Genomic DNA, 16,933 nt, shown 5'->3' with positions numbered 1-16,933 from the left:
AACTTTATGAATATGAACTTTTCATTGCATTATTGGAGGTCTGAAAGCTCTGTATCTTTTTTGTTATTTCAGCCACTTCTCATTTTCTGCAAATAAATGCTCTAAATGTCAATATTTTTATTTATAATTTGGGAGAACTGTCCACAATTTTTCCCAAAGCTGTATATTTGAACAATAAAAAGTATAAGTTTCACCTGAACTTACTCATAAGTCAGTGAGCCAACATGACATGATATTAATATTGCAATCTGTGACCAACATTTGAACAAAATAAATGATAATGGGCAGATGTAATCTGTCTTTGGTATGTAGTGTTTGGTATTACATGTAGTGGAAAATAAGTACAATGTTTTTTTTCTTTTTATTATCAAATATGACATTACACCTCCTGCAATGTTACTATTATTCATCTCCACACTGCAATCGATGGCAATGCTGAAACAATGCATCTTGTGCAGACCTAATCACATTGCTTAATACAAACTCTTCTTTATCAAAAACAGTATAATAACAATCACAGTGTTCTTGATTATTTCTTATGATCTTTATTAACCAGAAAGTACAAAATGCATCAACAAAACTACTCTATACTCCATAATCAAAATCCACCTGGATCCAGAAAAGAGACTCATCTCTTTGAAAGAAGGCTCACAACAGACTCTTAGGTAATTTTCAAAAAACGTATTGTGACTTGGACGTTCAAGTCCAGAAACTGATTCTCAAAGATGCGATCAAAAAAGGCCAGTGTGTAGCAGTGCGTGCTATCCATTAGTGGGATAGCCACATGTCTAGCCTTAGACATGTAATCCACGCAACACATCTAATTCAGATTAAGCAATTCAGATTAGATTAGGTGGAATTTCCCAAAAGAATGACTGAGACTTGAATTCACACTATTAAAAGAGATATCAATGAAAAAGAAAACACCACAGTAAGGGATGTGCTTTCTACAGCCCCATGATATTTTTATTTTATAATGCAAATTTTACTGGTCACCCTAAAATAGGCGTTTCCCCTCAATATATAATAATAGTGAACTCAGAATGAAATCAGAAAGATTTGTTTGCATGAATCAAATCAGATGGTCTTTATTATTCACTGAATTCTACCTGCTGAGATTATCTGCCCTCTTAGAGAGTCACTCAGTGCACGTGTTCCTGGTAAGGAGTGTAAACTGAAGTACCCTCCAAAAGCTTTCCAGCAAAAAGCTGTCGTTCCAATCCTCATAGCACTTGTGAGAGGAAATTCCAGCAGCTGCAGATGAATACTACTGTCCACTGAGAAATGCCAGGTGTCCTTTTGTGCATTTGTTGGCATAATGCCCCTTCTCCCCACACTGCAACACAGTAGAAAATGACAGGTCAATAAAAAGAACATTAAAGTATTTAAAGTATCATTAAAATATCACTATAATCAGCAATAATATACGGAAGGGAGTGCTCTAACATGTAATATTGGCACTGCTGTGCTGCAGTCGTAGGCAGAAGGTCGGAACGAACAGTGGTATAGTATATATTATACCACAGTGAGTTTCGCCCCTGCAATGTGATTGGCTAAGGGGCTTTCTATGAGTGCCATTATCAGCCGGTAATGCACTGCAACCGAAGCTCTCAGTGTATTACTCCGCAACATACCTAGCAATGATGCAGCACTTACAAGCCAAACAGCGCAGCTACAAACAGAGCAGCAATAGAACTATTTCAATTTCAAAAGTGATTATAACCAAACAGATCATGTTTTCTCCTCTTCTTTAACTTAAAATCTTTCAATAAACAAAGATAATGGAACTGTAGTATAATCACAATAATGCACTCGAGGTTCGTGCTACAATGTGTACAACGTGCTACAACTAAATCCCATTAACCCAAACAAAACAGAGAGCATGTTATGAACTCCAAAATGTAACTAAACATTGTGGCAGTAAAAGCATCATGCTCCTTCCTTTACGGTTAAACTGCAGTGACACAGACACAAAAACACACAAGTATAAATACCCAGTAGGGGTGGCCGATATGGCTCTAAAATAATATCACAATATTTCATGGTATTTTCACGATAACAATACTTTTGCCGATATGACAAAACACTGAATTAGAAAAAATATTTTGAATTTTATTGTTGCATGCAATATGATTTGGTTAACTGAGATATTAAAAACAAAAATAATTTTATTAGATTTGTAACAGAAGTCAATGATCCAGAATGTCATGATACTAATAATGCATTCCATATATCTCCATTTATCCAGGATTAAAATAAAATAAATGATACTGGATGGATATAATCTGTCTCTAGTAGATATATAAAGGGTATTTAAAACAGTGTAAATTTTTCTTTTGCTAAAAACTGCAAAAAAGTAGAACCCTGATGTGATAATTAGGTAATTAGGGGTGGGTGATATTGGACGATATTTCAGGGTATAATATCGTTACCGATATTCTACATTTTTGGTGATATTATCATGAACAATACGATATGGCACACCCCTAATACCCAGAATAGCATAGGCCATTTGCACATGGAATATATATGTAGACTCAATGCATTATTTAGCTGTAAGCCACCCTCCATACCTTCCAGTGCCCCAATATCATAATATACTTGTCCTAAAGCATAACAACAGTTTTCTAATTCAATGTAAGTGTAAGTTTTCTACCTTGTAACATGTAACTTGGTCCAGAGGTCGAGGGCCGCGGGAGCCACCCATGTGGTTCTGATTCTGTGATGGCCCATGCATGTAAGGCATTTTTTGATGGAAATTGGGGTTGTTGTTGGAGTTGGTTAACTGGATGAGTGATAACGATGATCTGTTCATATTCGGCATGTTCTGCTATTTGGAGAAAAACAACAAAAACAAACAATTAGTGTTTCTGCACTGTAGTCATGCACATTTCAAAGTCATACACATTCCAAAGTCCCAAAAAATTAATTAATGTTTACCTTCTGCTGAGTCTGAGACTGTTGAGGTAGTGGTGGCTGCTCAGTCGTACCCATAGGCAGCTCAAAACGAGGGCTGAAAAATGAATTGATCAATTAAAACTGACTCAATACCAATCAGGTTTTCTTAAACAATCACAGAATGAATTAAGACAGAATTAATTTAAGAATGGACTGTACTCACTGCATAAATTTGCACCCTTTGCCCTCAGGACAAAAGCCTACTAGGTAATTGACACAGATGACCCTTCTTGTGTGTCTGTGTCGACAATCCGGACCTTAAATGAGAGAACAGGACAGTTCACACACGTTTAATACGTTATAAATACAGGAAGGTGTATTATCCTGCAGTGAAAGAATATTTCTTACTCTCCAACATATATTAGATTATTTTATTTCAGCGTTTCTGTGTGAAACATTAAAAAAAAAAAAACATAGATATACAAAGATAGATATACTCTAGAATGAAATAATCCAATATGCCATGATCTGTCATGAACAATGTGCTTTGTTTATCATAGGTTGAGTTAGGGGAAATTAGACATATATAATCTGTAAACAAAATCTGGACACTCTGGAGCACCAAACACAGACACACGGACATCAGGTCCAATGCTAGACGCCAACTAGAGAGGTATAAAGTCCCCCAGCACTGGGCTCTAAAGCACTGGATAATTTGGATAACCTGGATAAAAGGTCAATTTTGTATAGAAACCTCCACACACACAACATGTAGATGACATTAACATACAACATAGATTGGCATTAAGACACAAGATAAATCATCTGTGATTGAGAAGGAGAATCACAAACTGTGCCAAACACTGAACCTCCGGGACCCCCTGATGTATGTCCACTAGAGTACACAGACTTACCATGTTTGCAGAATCCCCGATCATACCATGGACAGTCTTTAATCTTAGATTCTGGGTCAATGTGCAAGAAGGGGCATTCTTTATTACTGCACTCACCTGTCAAATATAAATAACACATTTCAAAACAATAACAAATCACATAAGCTAAAACATATATCCATAAAAGCCCAGATTAAATCTGTATCATAGCCTCATCATCATACTTTCTTATAAACAGACTGCTTTTAAAGCTTTTAAATGACAGTAGTATTTAGGTGTAGATTCTATAACAGTAAAAGCTGCTATAGCTATAGAGTATATAGGTGCAGAGTTTATAAAAGTAAAAGCTGCTATAGCTGTAGAGTATATAGGTGTAGAGTATATAACAGTAAAACATGCTAAAGCTGTCGGGTATATAGGTGTAGAGTGTATAACAGTATAAATGTGCTACAACAAAAAAACAATTTGTGAGTACATTTTCAAGTAACCATATGTTAAGATTTTTTTTTTACCAAATTTGGAGTAGAAATAGCACTCTGGCATCTTCGTCATGTCATACTCATGTAAAAATTCACACTGGTCCCCTTTCTTGCATAAACCTCGCAGCCAGTGTTTACACACAACTGTCTTTTCTCCACTGATGTGCCGAAAAGGACACATTCCACCTGCAAAAGTAACACAGATTAATTATGTCCAAGCTGCCCCAAAAAAGCTTTTGGGTTATTTTTATAAATAAACTACCACTTACCTTTCAGACAAGCAGCTTTCATGAAAAATTCACACACAGCGGCACCGGACTCTGTACAGAGAAACACAGAGTTACAGTAGAACAAAACTATATACACAATCAGACAGGTAGACAGAGAGGTAAACCAATAAAACTGGTTTGGCTGTGGAGTATAAAATACACATACATAAATCTGTAGAGTACATATTTGGGCAAAGTATATAGCTATTAATCCTACTATAGTTTTGCAGTATATTGCTTCACAGACTGCTTTAGCTGCAGTGTATATTACTGTAAAATATACAAGTATGAAACCGGCTATAGCTGTAGAGTAAATAGCTGGTGGGTATATATAATCCTCTATCTGTATCTTAGAGTAAATTTGCTAAACTGTAGAATATATATGAGTAAATCTACTAAAGCTGTAGTGTACATAAGAGTAAAATCTTTTATAGCTGTAAATGGAGCACGTAAAGGACAGGAGTATATATGTGTAAAGTATATAACAGTATAATGTGCTATAGCTGTAGAGAGAAAGCAGGTAAAGGACAGGAGTATATAGCTATACAGTATATAACCATAAAAGCTGCTATAACTGTTTGGTATACAGCTGTAGAGAGGGAGCAGGTAAAGGACAGATGAGTTCACTGTATATGTGTAGAGTATATAACAGTTAAAGCTGCTCTAGCTGTAGAATATTTAGATGTAGAGAGGGAGCATTTAAATGACAGGAGTATATAGGTGTAGATTCTATAACAGTAAAAGCTGCTATAGCTATAGAGTATATAGGTGTAGAGTACATAAAAGTAAAAGCTGCTATAGCTGTAGAATATATAAAAGTAAAAGCTGCTATAGCTGTAGAGTATATAGGTGTAGAGTATATAACAGTAAAATGTGCTAAAGCTGTCGGGTATATAGTTGTAGAGGGCAAGCAGGTTAGGGACTGGAGTATATAACTTTAGGTGTAGAGTGTATAACAGTATAAATGTGCTATAGCTGTAAAATATATAAAAGTAAAAGATGCTATAGCTGTAGAGTATATAGGTGTAGAGTATATAACAGTAAAATGTGCTAAAACTGTTGGGTATATAGCTGTAGAAGGCAAGCAGGTAAGGGCCTGGAGTCTATAACAGTATAAATGTGCTACAGCTGTAGAGTATATAGGTGTAGAATATATATAACAGTATAATGTGCTATAGCTGCAGATTATATAGGTGTAGAATATATATATAACAGTATAATGTGCTATAGCTGTAGAGTATATAGGTGTAGAATATATATAACAGTATAATGCGCTATAGCTGTAGAGTATATAGGTGTAGAATATATATAACAGTATAATGTGCTATAGCTGCAGATTATATAGGTGTAGAATATATATATAACAGTATAATGTGCTATAGCTGTAGAGTATATAGGTGTAGAATATATATAACAGTATAATGCGCTATAGCTGTAGAGTATATAGCTGTGGAGGGGGAGCAGGTAAATGACAGGGGTTGAACTTGAGTTATCAGGTGAACTGAGCGTTGTTGTTTAACTGGCTCAGTGAACTTACTGTCCATCCCTGGAAACGGTAAGGGCTGAGCGCCGAGCTGCTGCTCCACAGCGATCTCCAGATCAAACTTGAGGTGATCAACGTTGGCGATTAATTCCTGCATGTTTAATCTCTTTTCTTGTGCTTTTTAACAAACTTACAGCACTTACAGTCTCCCCCATACACAGCCCTGCAGCTCCTGCTAACTGGCTAAACGCTACACGTAGCTTGCTAGGCAAAAACCTACCAAATTTAACAACAAGGCTGTGTGATATAGGAGTTAAACCAAAGCCACCAAGCGCTACAACATGTAAAAACTCCTAAATCCTCCTTCAGGAGCAGCAGTTTAATAAACCATAGCGATTATCTATCAGAATATTCCGCTAACTAATAAACACAGCAGCGCCCCTCGCTCCGCTCCCTCCGCGCACACTCACAGCCCCGCTCCTCCGCCAGGCCGCTCAATCAACCCCAGCACAACCCAGAGAACCGGGTCGCCAACAACCGCACTTCTATAAGATTTTATCAACAAAAAAACAATTTACAGTGTATTTAAGAGGGTCTTGATTTGCTAATATAAATCATGTATATGCTGGGATACCATACAGTCGCAATATAGCCCAACCAAATACTCTGTTATTGATTAAACAGTCCAATGAACGCTTTTAACGGAAGCAGCAGTAACAGACGTAGGGTCTGTCCTAAACCGCACACAGCTGCACTACATAGCCTATATAAGTAGTGCACCACCCCTAGAAGTGCACCGACTAGTATAGAACATTAAGCAGCTTAGAGAATCTTAAGAGAGTGTGGTTTGGGACGGACCCCAAGATCCACGTTGTTTAAACCAAAGCAGCACAAAAGTCTTTTTCCAAAAAAGCGATTTGACCTTATAAACCACGTTTTTAGTTAAGTAAGTAAAATAAAGAAAATATTAATGAATTAAAAAATCGTTAGCTATATATATACTATTCTTTTATGTCTAAATTTTTATATTGCTGTACTTGTAGCTTTGGGAAGAAGAGTAATGTATTTCAATCCTCTGTATGTTCTGTACATGTGCAGTATTGACAATAAAACTGAATTGAAAATAGATTTCTTTATATTTTATATTTTTAAAAGGAAAATAATCTGCTACTGCTGCTTTGACATACTACAAAACATTAAATGTTGCCTGTGCAAAAAGTAAATGGTAAATGTGTTTAATATGTTAAAATCAAATAGAAAATAACGTTAATTCCTGTGCTTTAAAATTTTTACTTTTAAAAAAACATCATATTGTGTCCTTTTGCATTTTGATTCTTTAGGAATACATTCATGCTGGGGATCTCCTGTTTTACCAAACACAGAGATGCTGATGGATTCCAATCAGATGACCAGCAAAAATAAATTTAACCCCCACTAGAGAGCCACATAACAACACAGAACGTATTGTCTTGTCCACTAAACCAGTTAGAAAGACTTTTCCTTATGGCATGGTTCATCATTATGCTGGAAGTAGTTATAATAAGATGGAAAATTATGAATTTATATAAATTTTTTTCTAAACTTTAATCTTCATGCTGACATTTTAAAAAAGACAGTTCCTATAGAAGTTAATTAATGTATTTTGTATTCATGTTTCATTGTACTGATGACTGGTAAATAGTTAAATGTTCATGTAATTGACAATTCAACAGTATATGTAATTCTTTATAAAATGTTACAAAAAAAGCACAAACATTTACAACAAGGATTTTATTTTACAAAATGAACAAAGTAAAGAGCACATTTTAAAGGTTTTTGAAGGTAATTTGAATAAAAATGACATTTTCACAAAATACACAAATGATGAACATTTCTACATTCACTTACAGACAATCCGGAATGAAAGCAAGCAGACACTTTTAAAATCAAAGAAATCAAAATGTTTTGAGCCCCAACATCCCAGAAATGAAATACAAGCCCTTGATTATCCGGAGCATCCTCTGCACCCACAGTGAGTGCACTCAATGATCCGACCCTGTTTGGAATAAATTGAGAAATCTATTAGACTATTAGAAATGGGCTGTAGGCTTTATTAAACATGATGTTGGTTTATAATAGTAAAAGGGATATTAATGACATGAAAACTAAAATCAGCAGCTCATTAAAAGCAACATCAAAATTGTACCGTACTAACTTACCACTTCGAGTTTTCCTTTAGGAACTCGACATATGCAGTTTGTGCCGAAGTTGGTGTCACGTGTCTGAATGCAGCGAAGGCAGCAGAGGTTTTCGTAGCCCTGTTTCTTCCACTTTGCTATGAGGTTTTTGTCGGCGTATCCCTCTCTTATGCAGTATTCATACAGCTCTGGGCACACAATACAGAAACACTTTTACTTCAACATCAATATATAACCTTTTAGTGTACTGCTAATCATACGTTTTTTTTATCTGCACTATTGACACTTTACTGTACACCTGCACTCCTGAACACTAGCCACTTTACAATATATGCATATTTTTATCCAGTATTCCCTTTATCTGCCGATACCTAGACCTCTTGCACATTGTTTTACTTATCACTGCAGTGTCTGTTTAGTTCCAGTAAGATTCGAATGCATATTTTAACATATTTTCTATTTATTGTCTACACGTGTATATTTGGAGGCAGTATTTTTCTTGTTTATATTCCCGCACTGTTCATAATAAGCTAATAATTGTAATTTGTAATTTGTTCGTGCCTTATTGCAACAAGTGAGATGTATAGCTATACCATCTAGAGCTAATAATTGTACTCATTTTGTTATACTGCACCACCCTTATTGTTGTGTGCCGTTTTGTGTCAATGGTACTGGCTGCTACATTTATTTCAGGATCAATAAAGTATCTATGCATGTATCTATGTATGTACATTGCTGGTCAAATCAGTTCAGTCAAATAGTCAAAATCAATTCAGGATTTTTTCATTATTTAAAAATGTTCTGCATTGTAGATTAATTCTAAAGTCATCCAAACTATAAAGAAAAACATGAAAGATTTGGTACACTAAAGTGTTAAACAAACCAGAATATGTTTTATATTTTAGATTCTTCAAAGTACCACCTTGTTTAAATGACCGATTTACACATCTTTGTTGGATTTTCTCTTTATGAGGTAGAGTCACCTGGGACGGCTTTCAGTTAACAGCTGTGCTGAACTTAAAAGTTAATTACTTGAATTAATGTGTTTGAAAGCATCAGTTGTAAAGTTGTGAAGAGGTAGAGTTGATAAACAGTGAATAGCGCTATTTGAGTAATGTTCTAATCCATCCTATGGCAAGAAATACTCAACTAGGCAAAGAAAAAAACACTTTTAGAAATCAAAGTCACTGATTTTTTTACTTTGAAAGTATCACCAGTGCAGTTGCAAAGACCACCAAAAATATCATGATAAAATTGTATTTTGGTTCATTGTTTTTTTTTTTTTTAAACACTTACGTCTACCATATGATTCCTTGTGTGTTCCTTCCTTTGGATGACTTCGGTATTAATTTACAATGTAAGCAAAATAATAATAAATCAATAAATTAAATAAAAACATTGAATGAGAGGGTATGCACATATTATTTATCTATTGTCTATGAAGAGGTTTGCTACTGTTAACTGTAATACCAGACTGTTATTAACTAGTGACACAAAGGAAAGTATCATAATATCATTATAATTATACCGGGACTATAAATTGGTAAACTGGATATCTATACTGAACTCACCTCTACTGATGGCCTTTCTTTTGTAGAACAGGTCGAAGATATAGCGGCTCCGCTGGTGGTGAAGTCTGAAAATCGGCCACAGAGACTCCACTTTACGTTTTCCCTCATGAGGCTCAGTTTCAGCTGTGGATTGAAGGCAAAATGTTTAGCAGCATGTTCAGGATGAATTGAAGGCAGTAACCTAAAATGAGGGAACAAGAGATTAACAGATAACCCCACCCCCCCCCCCCCCCTTTCTGTATTCGATTTATTTATTTTTTCCTTTGCACCTAAAGTGACATCATGCAAAAAAGAATAAAGCATGGCCACAACTTTTTAAGATGTGGGAATGAGAGCCTGAAGCATGACCACAACTTTGGTGTGAGAATAAGATAAAATGAGATGAAAATGCTCCACATGGTTTTTTCATATATATATATATATATATATATATATATATATATATATATATATATATACACATATATATATATACACATATATATATATATATATATATATATATATATATATATATATATATATATATATATTACATTATGTCACCATAAGTGCCCAGAACCATCACCAGAATCATTTTCCTTTACTTGCAGTTCTTTAGCCCTTTCGGACCTGAATTATCTCCAGTGATGGAAAAAAAATATATAAGAATGCTGTAATACACAGAAAAGAAAGCTCTAATATTTTACAATAGAAGCTGCATAGCAAATAAATTCAATTAACTAAAATCTAAAACGTGTGTAACATTTATTTTTTTATTTCATAAACCAAAAAGAACATGGTTAAATATTGGTGTAAATCACATCAAATTACTAAAAACTAGCTGTTACTTTCACTCATTGGCTTTAGAACCACTGTTTTTCTAGTCTGCAGTGGATGGGGCCAAGCTACTGTTTCATTGCTTTATAATCTCGTTCATGGTCTATTCTGAAGGACAACAATGGATATAGGGTCTGAAAGGGTTGAATATCGCCGATTGTATGTAACATTATCTATAAACGTTCTTTAAACAGTAGTTAAACAAAGACAAAGTTAAGAAGTTAAACAAACAAACCCCGAACAGCAGCAGTAGTAGTACAGTTAGCTTTAGCTTGTTGGCTAAAAATACTGGCGTCGGGTCTGAACTCACCTTCCCTCATTTTCTGATCCAGCTCGTCTAAAGTCGGCTCAATCAGCTCCCAGCCGTCTGGTGGAGGCTTCCTACTCCTCTTCACTTTGGGCATGGCTTTAAATTAATGTTAAATTAAACAGAAATAGAGAAAAAAAACACAAAAGAGAGACGTGGGCTGTTTCGGCAGGGAAACACAGTACAGCACACTCAGCCCAAACTAGCCTAGCCTAGCTACCGTCTCTCTGAATCGGCGTCACTGAGTGAGGGGGGCCTGCCTGCAGCAGGATGGCTCAAAAATACGCGTAATCGAGCTGTCCTTCCCCCAAATCCTACCAGATTATCCTAAACACCCTCACCATCAGTTCTATTCGAGTCTGACCCCATGAACACAAACACTACCACCTTAAATCCACCTTTAAAACGCGAATAAATGAGTAGTTATCTCGTGTTAGCTGACTGTTGCTCAGGATTCTGCTCTATTGCATCAGGTTAGCGGGGTTAGGTGTCCCCGACGGTGCCTGTCTGTATATCAGTGAGAGAAGAGAACACAGGAGATAGCATGCTTGCCTGACTGATTTCTAGTTTTACTTTATTTTTTTGTCATTTAAGTTTAAAAGCTGATATCTGATCTCTTTAGTCTATTATTTTATATTTATAAACTATAATATCTGACAGTCATTTCTCGAAGCGAGAACCGACCATAACAGACCAGGGTAGCTAAACTTAGATAACCAGGGTTGGGTGACAAGCTTCTAATTTTAATTTCACAGCTTTTCCTGCTGTTTACATCCACAATTTAAGCTTTAACTGAAGAATTAGTGACTGTATAATCGTCAACATGCCTAAAGGAGGTAAGACTCTGCTTATACGTCGACTGTCAGTCAATAGTTACTTACTGTAATTACACATCTGGTTTAATGTAAATAGTTTTTTCAAATGTTTTTTTTCTGTTTGTGTAGTTATTCTTATTATATTCTTAGATTTGCAGTTTACTGTAGAGTTCTTGTCTTAAAATAACCATGTCACGTCAACATGAATGATTGACGTTTAGCTATCTGTACTATTTGCCATGTTGGGAACAGACTGTAAGGTATATATATATATATAAATTGCTAAGATTAGGGGGGAAATTACTGCACTTCTTCAGTCAGACCTCTAATTCTTCCTTTCACTGCTGAAACTAAGACATGGTCCAATGGTCCATTGTTAAGCTGAGTTTAAGGCGCTGTTGCCATGTGGTTTAGCCAGACATGCATCTTCCTGTACCAGTTTCTCCAGTTTCCAAGAGTCTTTTGAATGTGTAGAACACAGTATTCACTGCTCTGCTCTTCAAATCTATATTTTGTAATTTCTAACTATTGTGATTAAAGTGTGAATGTGCTGTGTAAGTGTGCAAATGCTGCAGTAGAGAATGCAGTAGCACCCTCTGTTCCAGCACTGCATTACTTCAGTCAAGACTTTGGAAAAATTACATTTTATTTTTAAAATCCATTTCCAAAGCTCAGTTTATTTCCATTGCTACTTACCAGCTGTTAGCTGTTAAACAGTTAATAGTTTTCTAAAATCACCCATTCTTTAATAAACTATATTTTCTTTCTTGTTTGTTTTTGTTGATATTGACCAATAGCTGATATCAGTATGGTGCAGGTTTTATGTAGAATGAATGGATTTGAAAATCAATCACAATTTCTATTTTAGGAAGAAAAGGTGGACATAAAGGCAGAATGAGAACATACACAAGTCCAGAAGAAATAGATGCTCAAATGAAAGCAGAAAAAGAAAGAAAGAAAGTAAGTTGCAATGTTAATTTTGCGAAAGTTACATTTAAGTTTACATTTCAACAGGTGAGTTTCCATCAACTAAATGCAATTCATTTATGTTTGCTTCTCAGCAAGTTGTTTTCATCAAACTGACTTTTTGCAATGAAAATAAAAAAAAATCCTTCAAAAGCCTTGAATAAAAGTATTTCACATATTAACCAGAAAAGGCTAAATGTAAAAAGGTTTTACGTCAAAAAGCCTGTCAGCTGACATTTTGGAGAGTTAAAACGTGTTTTTATTTGTGTCATGGAAACCTCAGATGGAGAGAAGTGATTCTATAGAGGATTGCTTATGTAATGTCTATATACGCAGTATTATAATAAACATATATATATATATATATATATATATATATATATATATATATATATATATTTGAAACCTTTGCACAGATTGAAGAAGAGGCAGATGGAGCAACAGTGAATGATGACAACCAAACAGAGGACAAACCTGCTGGGTCAGGTTCAGAGGACAGTGATGAGGAGGACTCTGATGTAAGATTCCGTCTCTGTTTTGTGTAGCACTCTGTAGCACCAGTTATCTTATGACGATTCTCCTTCTTTCTGTTAGAAAAAGAAGGGTGTGGAGGGTTTAATAGAAATAGAAAACCCCAATCGTGTCGCTCAGAAGTCAAAGAAAGTTACAGAGATTGAACTGGAGGGACCCAAGCAGCTCTCTAGAAGAGAAAGGTACGCCCTATAAAGCTGGATCAATAACAGATCCCAGATAACATGCCTATGTGGACCTGTATGGGTAGCCAACTAGGAACCAGAATGTTTTATACACAGGTTCCATGTTGGCCCCACAAATGAATATCAGTGATCGGACCGGGGGGGTTAGTCAGAAAACATAATTGTTTGGTTTAAATGATTTGGTCCTTTATCAAATTTTGGTTGCTGAATATTTAGTGCATTCCTAATATTGGGTAAATATAATCTGCCTCTGCGTTTAAGGAAAAATATTCCCTTTGTATTAAGCATCAAACAAACTAATGATGCTACTGCATATGATATTGCATGCCTTGTAACTATTGTGTATGTACATATTGCAATAATTATACAGAAATTATATATATTGTGCAGCCTCATCTGCTGTTATTGTTTTATTGTATGTCTTTATATGTAAACATGTCTGTTTACACTTCAGAGAAGAAATTGAAAAGCAGAAGGCCAAGGAAAGATACATGAAGATGCATTTGGCAGGAAAGACAGATCAAGCCAAAGCAGATCTTGCTCGGCTTGCTATCATTCGAAAACAGCGAGAGGAGGCAGCAAAGAAAAAAGATGAGGAGAGGAAAGGTAAATTCTTAAAGTTTGAAACACTTATATTGTAATATTATAAATGTTATATGTTTTTTTTTTAATTATTATCTTTTCTTTTCTTTGTGTTTTCTTTTCTCTTCAGCAAAAGAAGCAGCAGCGGCAGCAGCTGCAGCAACAAAAGGACTTCATACATTGTCCCTAAAATAAGACAGAGTTAAAGAAATATCAGAAACTGAACGGTTGTATTGACCTTGTGGGACAGTACAGTACACAGATATATTGACATTACTATTTTTGAAGACAGGTTTGATTGTGTTGTTCTGCTTTGTAAGAAATTACAATGCAAAGTTCCACTGAAAAGGAATTATTTATGCAGTTTGAATGCTAACTTTTAAAGTAGGCATTTGATAGTCAGTCAGTGCTTAAGATTGATGCTCCAGCAGAGGTCGGGGGTGTTTTCACCAAAGTGGCTAATTTACAATGCCTAGATACTTTTACTCTGATACTACATATATATATTTATTAACCTATTAAGTCATGTAAAAGTGAGTTTTCTATCTGCGCTCTCAAAGTAAATTACTGTAAGATGCAAAATTATGATAATCAGTTTTTTTTGCTGCAGGTGAACTGGAATTAGAGAGATGTCTGGGCGATATTATTCTCTTCCTGCAATGTATTAGAAAAGATAAGCATCAGTGAAAGGTCAAGTTTCCTGCTTATTAAGAGATATACGCTCATTGTTGGATCTCTCGTTCTGCTACTGTCTACTGTACTTGTTTGCTGTTGAAGCCCTTAAAGTCTTCAAAAAGGTTAAAAGGCTGTTCTTAATATGCATATACGCACCAATCAACCATAGCATTTACACCACTTGTGTGTTTCTACATTCACTGTCTATTTTATTGTCTCTAATTATCATGTAGGAGCACTTTGTAGTTCTATGAATGGTCCAGACCCCACAGGACCACCACAAAGCAGCTATTATTATTTGGGTTGTGGGTCGTTCTTCTCAGCACTGCAGTGACTGTACTGGCATGGAGGTGGTTTATGAGGTGTTAGTGTGTGTTAGGCTGGGATGAGAGGATTGCCAAGTCAAGTCAAGTCAAGTAGTTTTATTGTCAATACTGCATATGTACAGGACGTACGGAGGATTGAAATTATGTTACTCTCCTTCCCAAATTCTACAGCAAGTACAGATAGTAGATATAATAAAAAAAATGGGAGACACTATGTGTACAATACAGCAGGGACACAAATAGACATACATGAGACAGAAACAATGTGCAGTAGTGGTGGGAGTGAAGTAAGATATGTAAATATCAAAGAGTGGGAGACAGGAAATACTTCCTTTGTGGTGGTCCTGTGGGGTCCTTACCATTGACGAACATGGTGAGAGGAGGATAATAATAAAATATGCAGAAAAACAGGACTACAGTCTGTAATTACAGAACTACAAAATGCTCCTATATGCTCATTGAAGCTGATAGAACGGACAATAAATATATTGATATGTTTCTATGTGCAGACACTCAAGAACATCATGTATACTGATGCAAAGCTCTCTGTAAATAACCTAATGATTCATACACCACCTAACAAAATCCTGACATTATCCATGGGATCATTTATGGACAGATACACTGAGTAGGAAACCTGGAAGCAGAAGACCATCTAACAAACATGCTACAGCAACACAGAAATAATGCTAAACATGATGCAGAGTAAAGAGGTATCCATTGTAAAGCCTGTTTGCATTTACTGACATCAGCTCTTCTAAATACAGCAAGTTATGAAATAAAAGAGTTGCAGGAAAACGTCTTGTGGATCATTTTATTGGGTTATAAATCTACACATTAATGCTTTTATCTAATCAGACAGTCATGTGGCAGCAGTAATGCATTAAATAATGTAAAATCAAGCAAAAATGTGTGACCAACTTGTTTAACGAACATGAAGTATGTGTAAGTGAAAATTCGTTCAGTGCTTCTCAGAGGGTCTCCTCAGTCACATAATCTGAATCCAGTGGAAAAACCTATGGAGTGTGGTAAAAGGGTGAGATTTCCAGCATGAAAGTGTTCCTGAAAAATTGTGCAATGAAACAGAATCTTAAAGGAGTTTTATTTAGAACTTTTGATATTTACAATAACTTAAAATGACATTTTGATGTTTAATAGGAGAAAATTTAGCTTTTAAATCCACTGACCTAAACCTGATCAACTGAGATGGTGATTTGAGGTGATTTGGCATGTGCTGGAGCTTTAAAAGCAGCAACTATTGTTCAGCACCTCCAGGAATTCCTTCAAGAAGCTGAAAATATATTCCAGGTGACTTTCCCTCTTGAAGACACTGAGATTAAAAAGAGTGTGCAGATCTGTCCTCAAACATAAATATACTACTTAGAAAATCTAAAGTGTGAAACATATTCTGGTTTGTTTAACACTTTTGAGATTTTTTATTTAATTATTTATTTATTATGCACAAATAAGCTCCGTAAAATTAAGAGAACAATTGAGACCAATTAAATTAAGAGACTGAATCAGTTTCTCTGATTTTGCTATGTATAGGTATATGTTTGTTCTTGTTTGTTCTATAAACTACAGACAACATTTCTCCCAAATTTGAAATAAACATATTGTCATTTATTTGCAGAAAATAAGAAATGGCTAAAATAACAAAAAAGATGCAGAGCTTTCAGACCGTAAATAATGTATTATAAATATAATAATAATGTATAATTATAAAGTTTTAAGAGTTTAGAAATCAATATTATTTGGTGGAGTAACCCTGCTTTTTTTCACATTTTTCATGCATCTTGGCATGTTCTCCTCCACCAGTCTTACACACTGCTTTTGGATAACTTTATGCCACTCCTGGTTCAAAAATTCAAGCAGTTCAGCTTGGTTTGATGGCTTGTGATCATCCATCTTCCTCTTGATTATATTCCAGAGGTTTTCAATTTGGTAAAATCAAAGA

General features: G+C 35.3%; 3 protein-coding genes across 4 annotated transcripts; 1 reads left to right on the top strand and 2 right to left on the bottom strand.

Annotated features, from left to right (window-relative positions):
* Window positions 1-529: 529 nt before the first annotated feature.
* On the bottom strand, window positions 530-6,733 carry cpsf4 (cleavage and polyadenylation specific factor 4). Of its 2 annotated transcripts, none has more exons than XM_007247829.4 (8): window positions 6,077-6,733; window positions 4,540-4,590; window positions 4,304-4,456; window positions 3,813-3,908; window positions 3,122-3,215; window positions 2,941-3,013; window positions 2,657-2,827; window positions 530-1,336 (listed from the first exon to the last, which is right to left on the bottom strand). In XM_007247829.4, the coding sequence occupies exons 1-8, from the start codon at window positions 6,177-6,179 to the stop codon at window positions 1,268-1,270; spliced, it is 810 nt and encodes a 269-aa protein (XP_007247891.2). In that variant the 5' UTR covers window positions 6,180-6,733; the 3' UTR covers window positions 530-1,267. The 2 variants fall into 2 exon arrangements, with proteins under 2 accessions (XP_007247891.2, XP_007247890.2); XM_007247828.4 differs by having other exon boundaries at window positions 2,657-2,830; window positions 6,077-6,729.
* A 1,044-nt stretch (window positions 6,734-7,777) lies between these two features.
* bud31 (BUD31 homolog) lies at window positions 7,778-11,397 on the bottom strand. Its single transcript, XM_022683368.2, has 4 exons — window positions 10,900-11,397; window positions 9,771-9,893; window positions 8,221-8,387; window positions 7,778-8,057 (listed from the first exon to the last, which is right to left on the bottom strand). The coding sequence occupies exons 1-4, from the start codon at window positions 10,991-10,993 to the stop codon at window positions 8,007-8,009; spliced, it is 435 nt and encodes a 144-aa protein (XP_022539089.1). The 5' UTR covers window positions 10,994-11,397; the 3' UTR covers window positions 7,778-8,006.
* On the top strand, window positions 11,380-15,774 carry pdap1b (pdgfa associated protein 1b). The gene is given in 7 exon segments (XM_022683367.2): window positions 11,380-11,732; window positions 12,580-12,671; window positions 13,094-13,195; window positions 13,272-13,390; window positions 13,848-13,914; window positions 13,916-13,999; window positions 14,106-15,774. Coding segments are annotated over 7 exon segments (537 nt in total). The 5' UTR covers window positions 11,380-11,719; the 3' UTR covers window positions 14,166-15,774.
* Window positions 15,775-16,933: the final 1,159 nt, after the last annotated feature.

Source organism: Astyanax mexicanus, chromosome 3, assembly GCF_023375975.1.
Source record: "Astyanax mexicanus isolate ESR-SI-001 chromosome 3, AstMex3_surface, whole genome shotgun sequence".
Classification (NCBI taxonomy): domain Eukaryota; kingdom Metazoa; phylum Chordata; class Actinopteri; order Characiformes; family Acestrorhamphidae; genus Astyanax; species Astyanax mexicanus.
The sequence above is the reverse complement of the archived record's forward strand: the minus strand, read 5'-3'. Positions and strand labels throughout refer to the sequence as shown.

What these genes read in the sequence shown, in the direction of transcription:
- cpsf4 (XM_007247828.4), bottom strand. Translation starts at nt 6,179, where the DNA reads ATGCAGGAATTAATCGCCAACGTTGATCACCTCAAGTTTGATCTGGAG. An exon ending in ACCGTTTCCAGGGATGGACA is followed by an intron (nt 4,591 to 6,076) that starts GTAAGTTCACTG and finishes TTCTCTGTACAG; the next exon opens with AGTCCGGTGCCGCTGTGTGT. An exon ending in CTATTTCTACTCCAAATTTG is followed by an intron (nt 3,909 to 4,303) that starts GTAAAAAAAAAA and finishes TATATTTGACAG; the next exon opens with GTGAGTGCAGTAATAAAGAA.
- bud31 (XM_022683368.2), bottom strand. Translation starts at nt 10,993, where the DNA reads ATGCCCAAAGTGAAGAGGAGTAGGAAGCCTCCACCAGACGGCTGGGAG. An exon ending in AAGAAAGGCCATCAGTAGAG is followed by an intron (nt 8,388 to 9,770) that starts GTGAGTTCAGTA and finishes TTGTGTGCCCAG; the next exon opens with AGCTGTATGAATACTGCATA. An exon ending in CTAAAGGAAAACTCGAAGTG is followed by an intron (nt 8,058 to 8,220) that starts GTAAGTTAGTAC and finishes TATTCCAAACAG; the next exon opens with GGTCGGATCATTGAGTGCAC.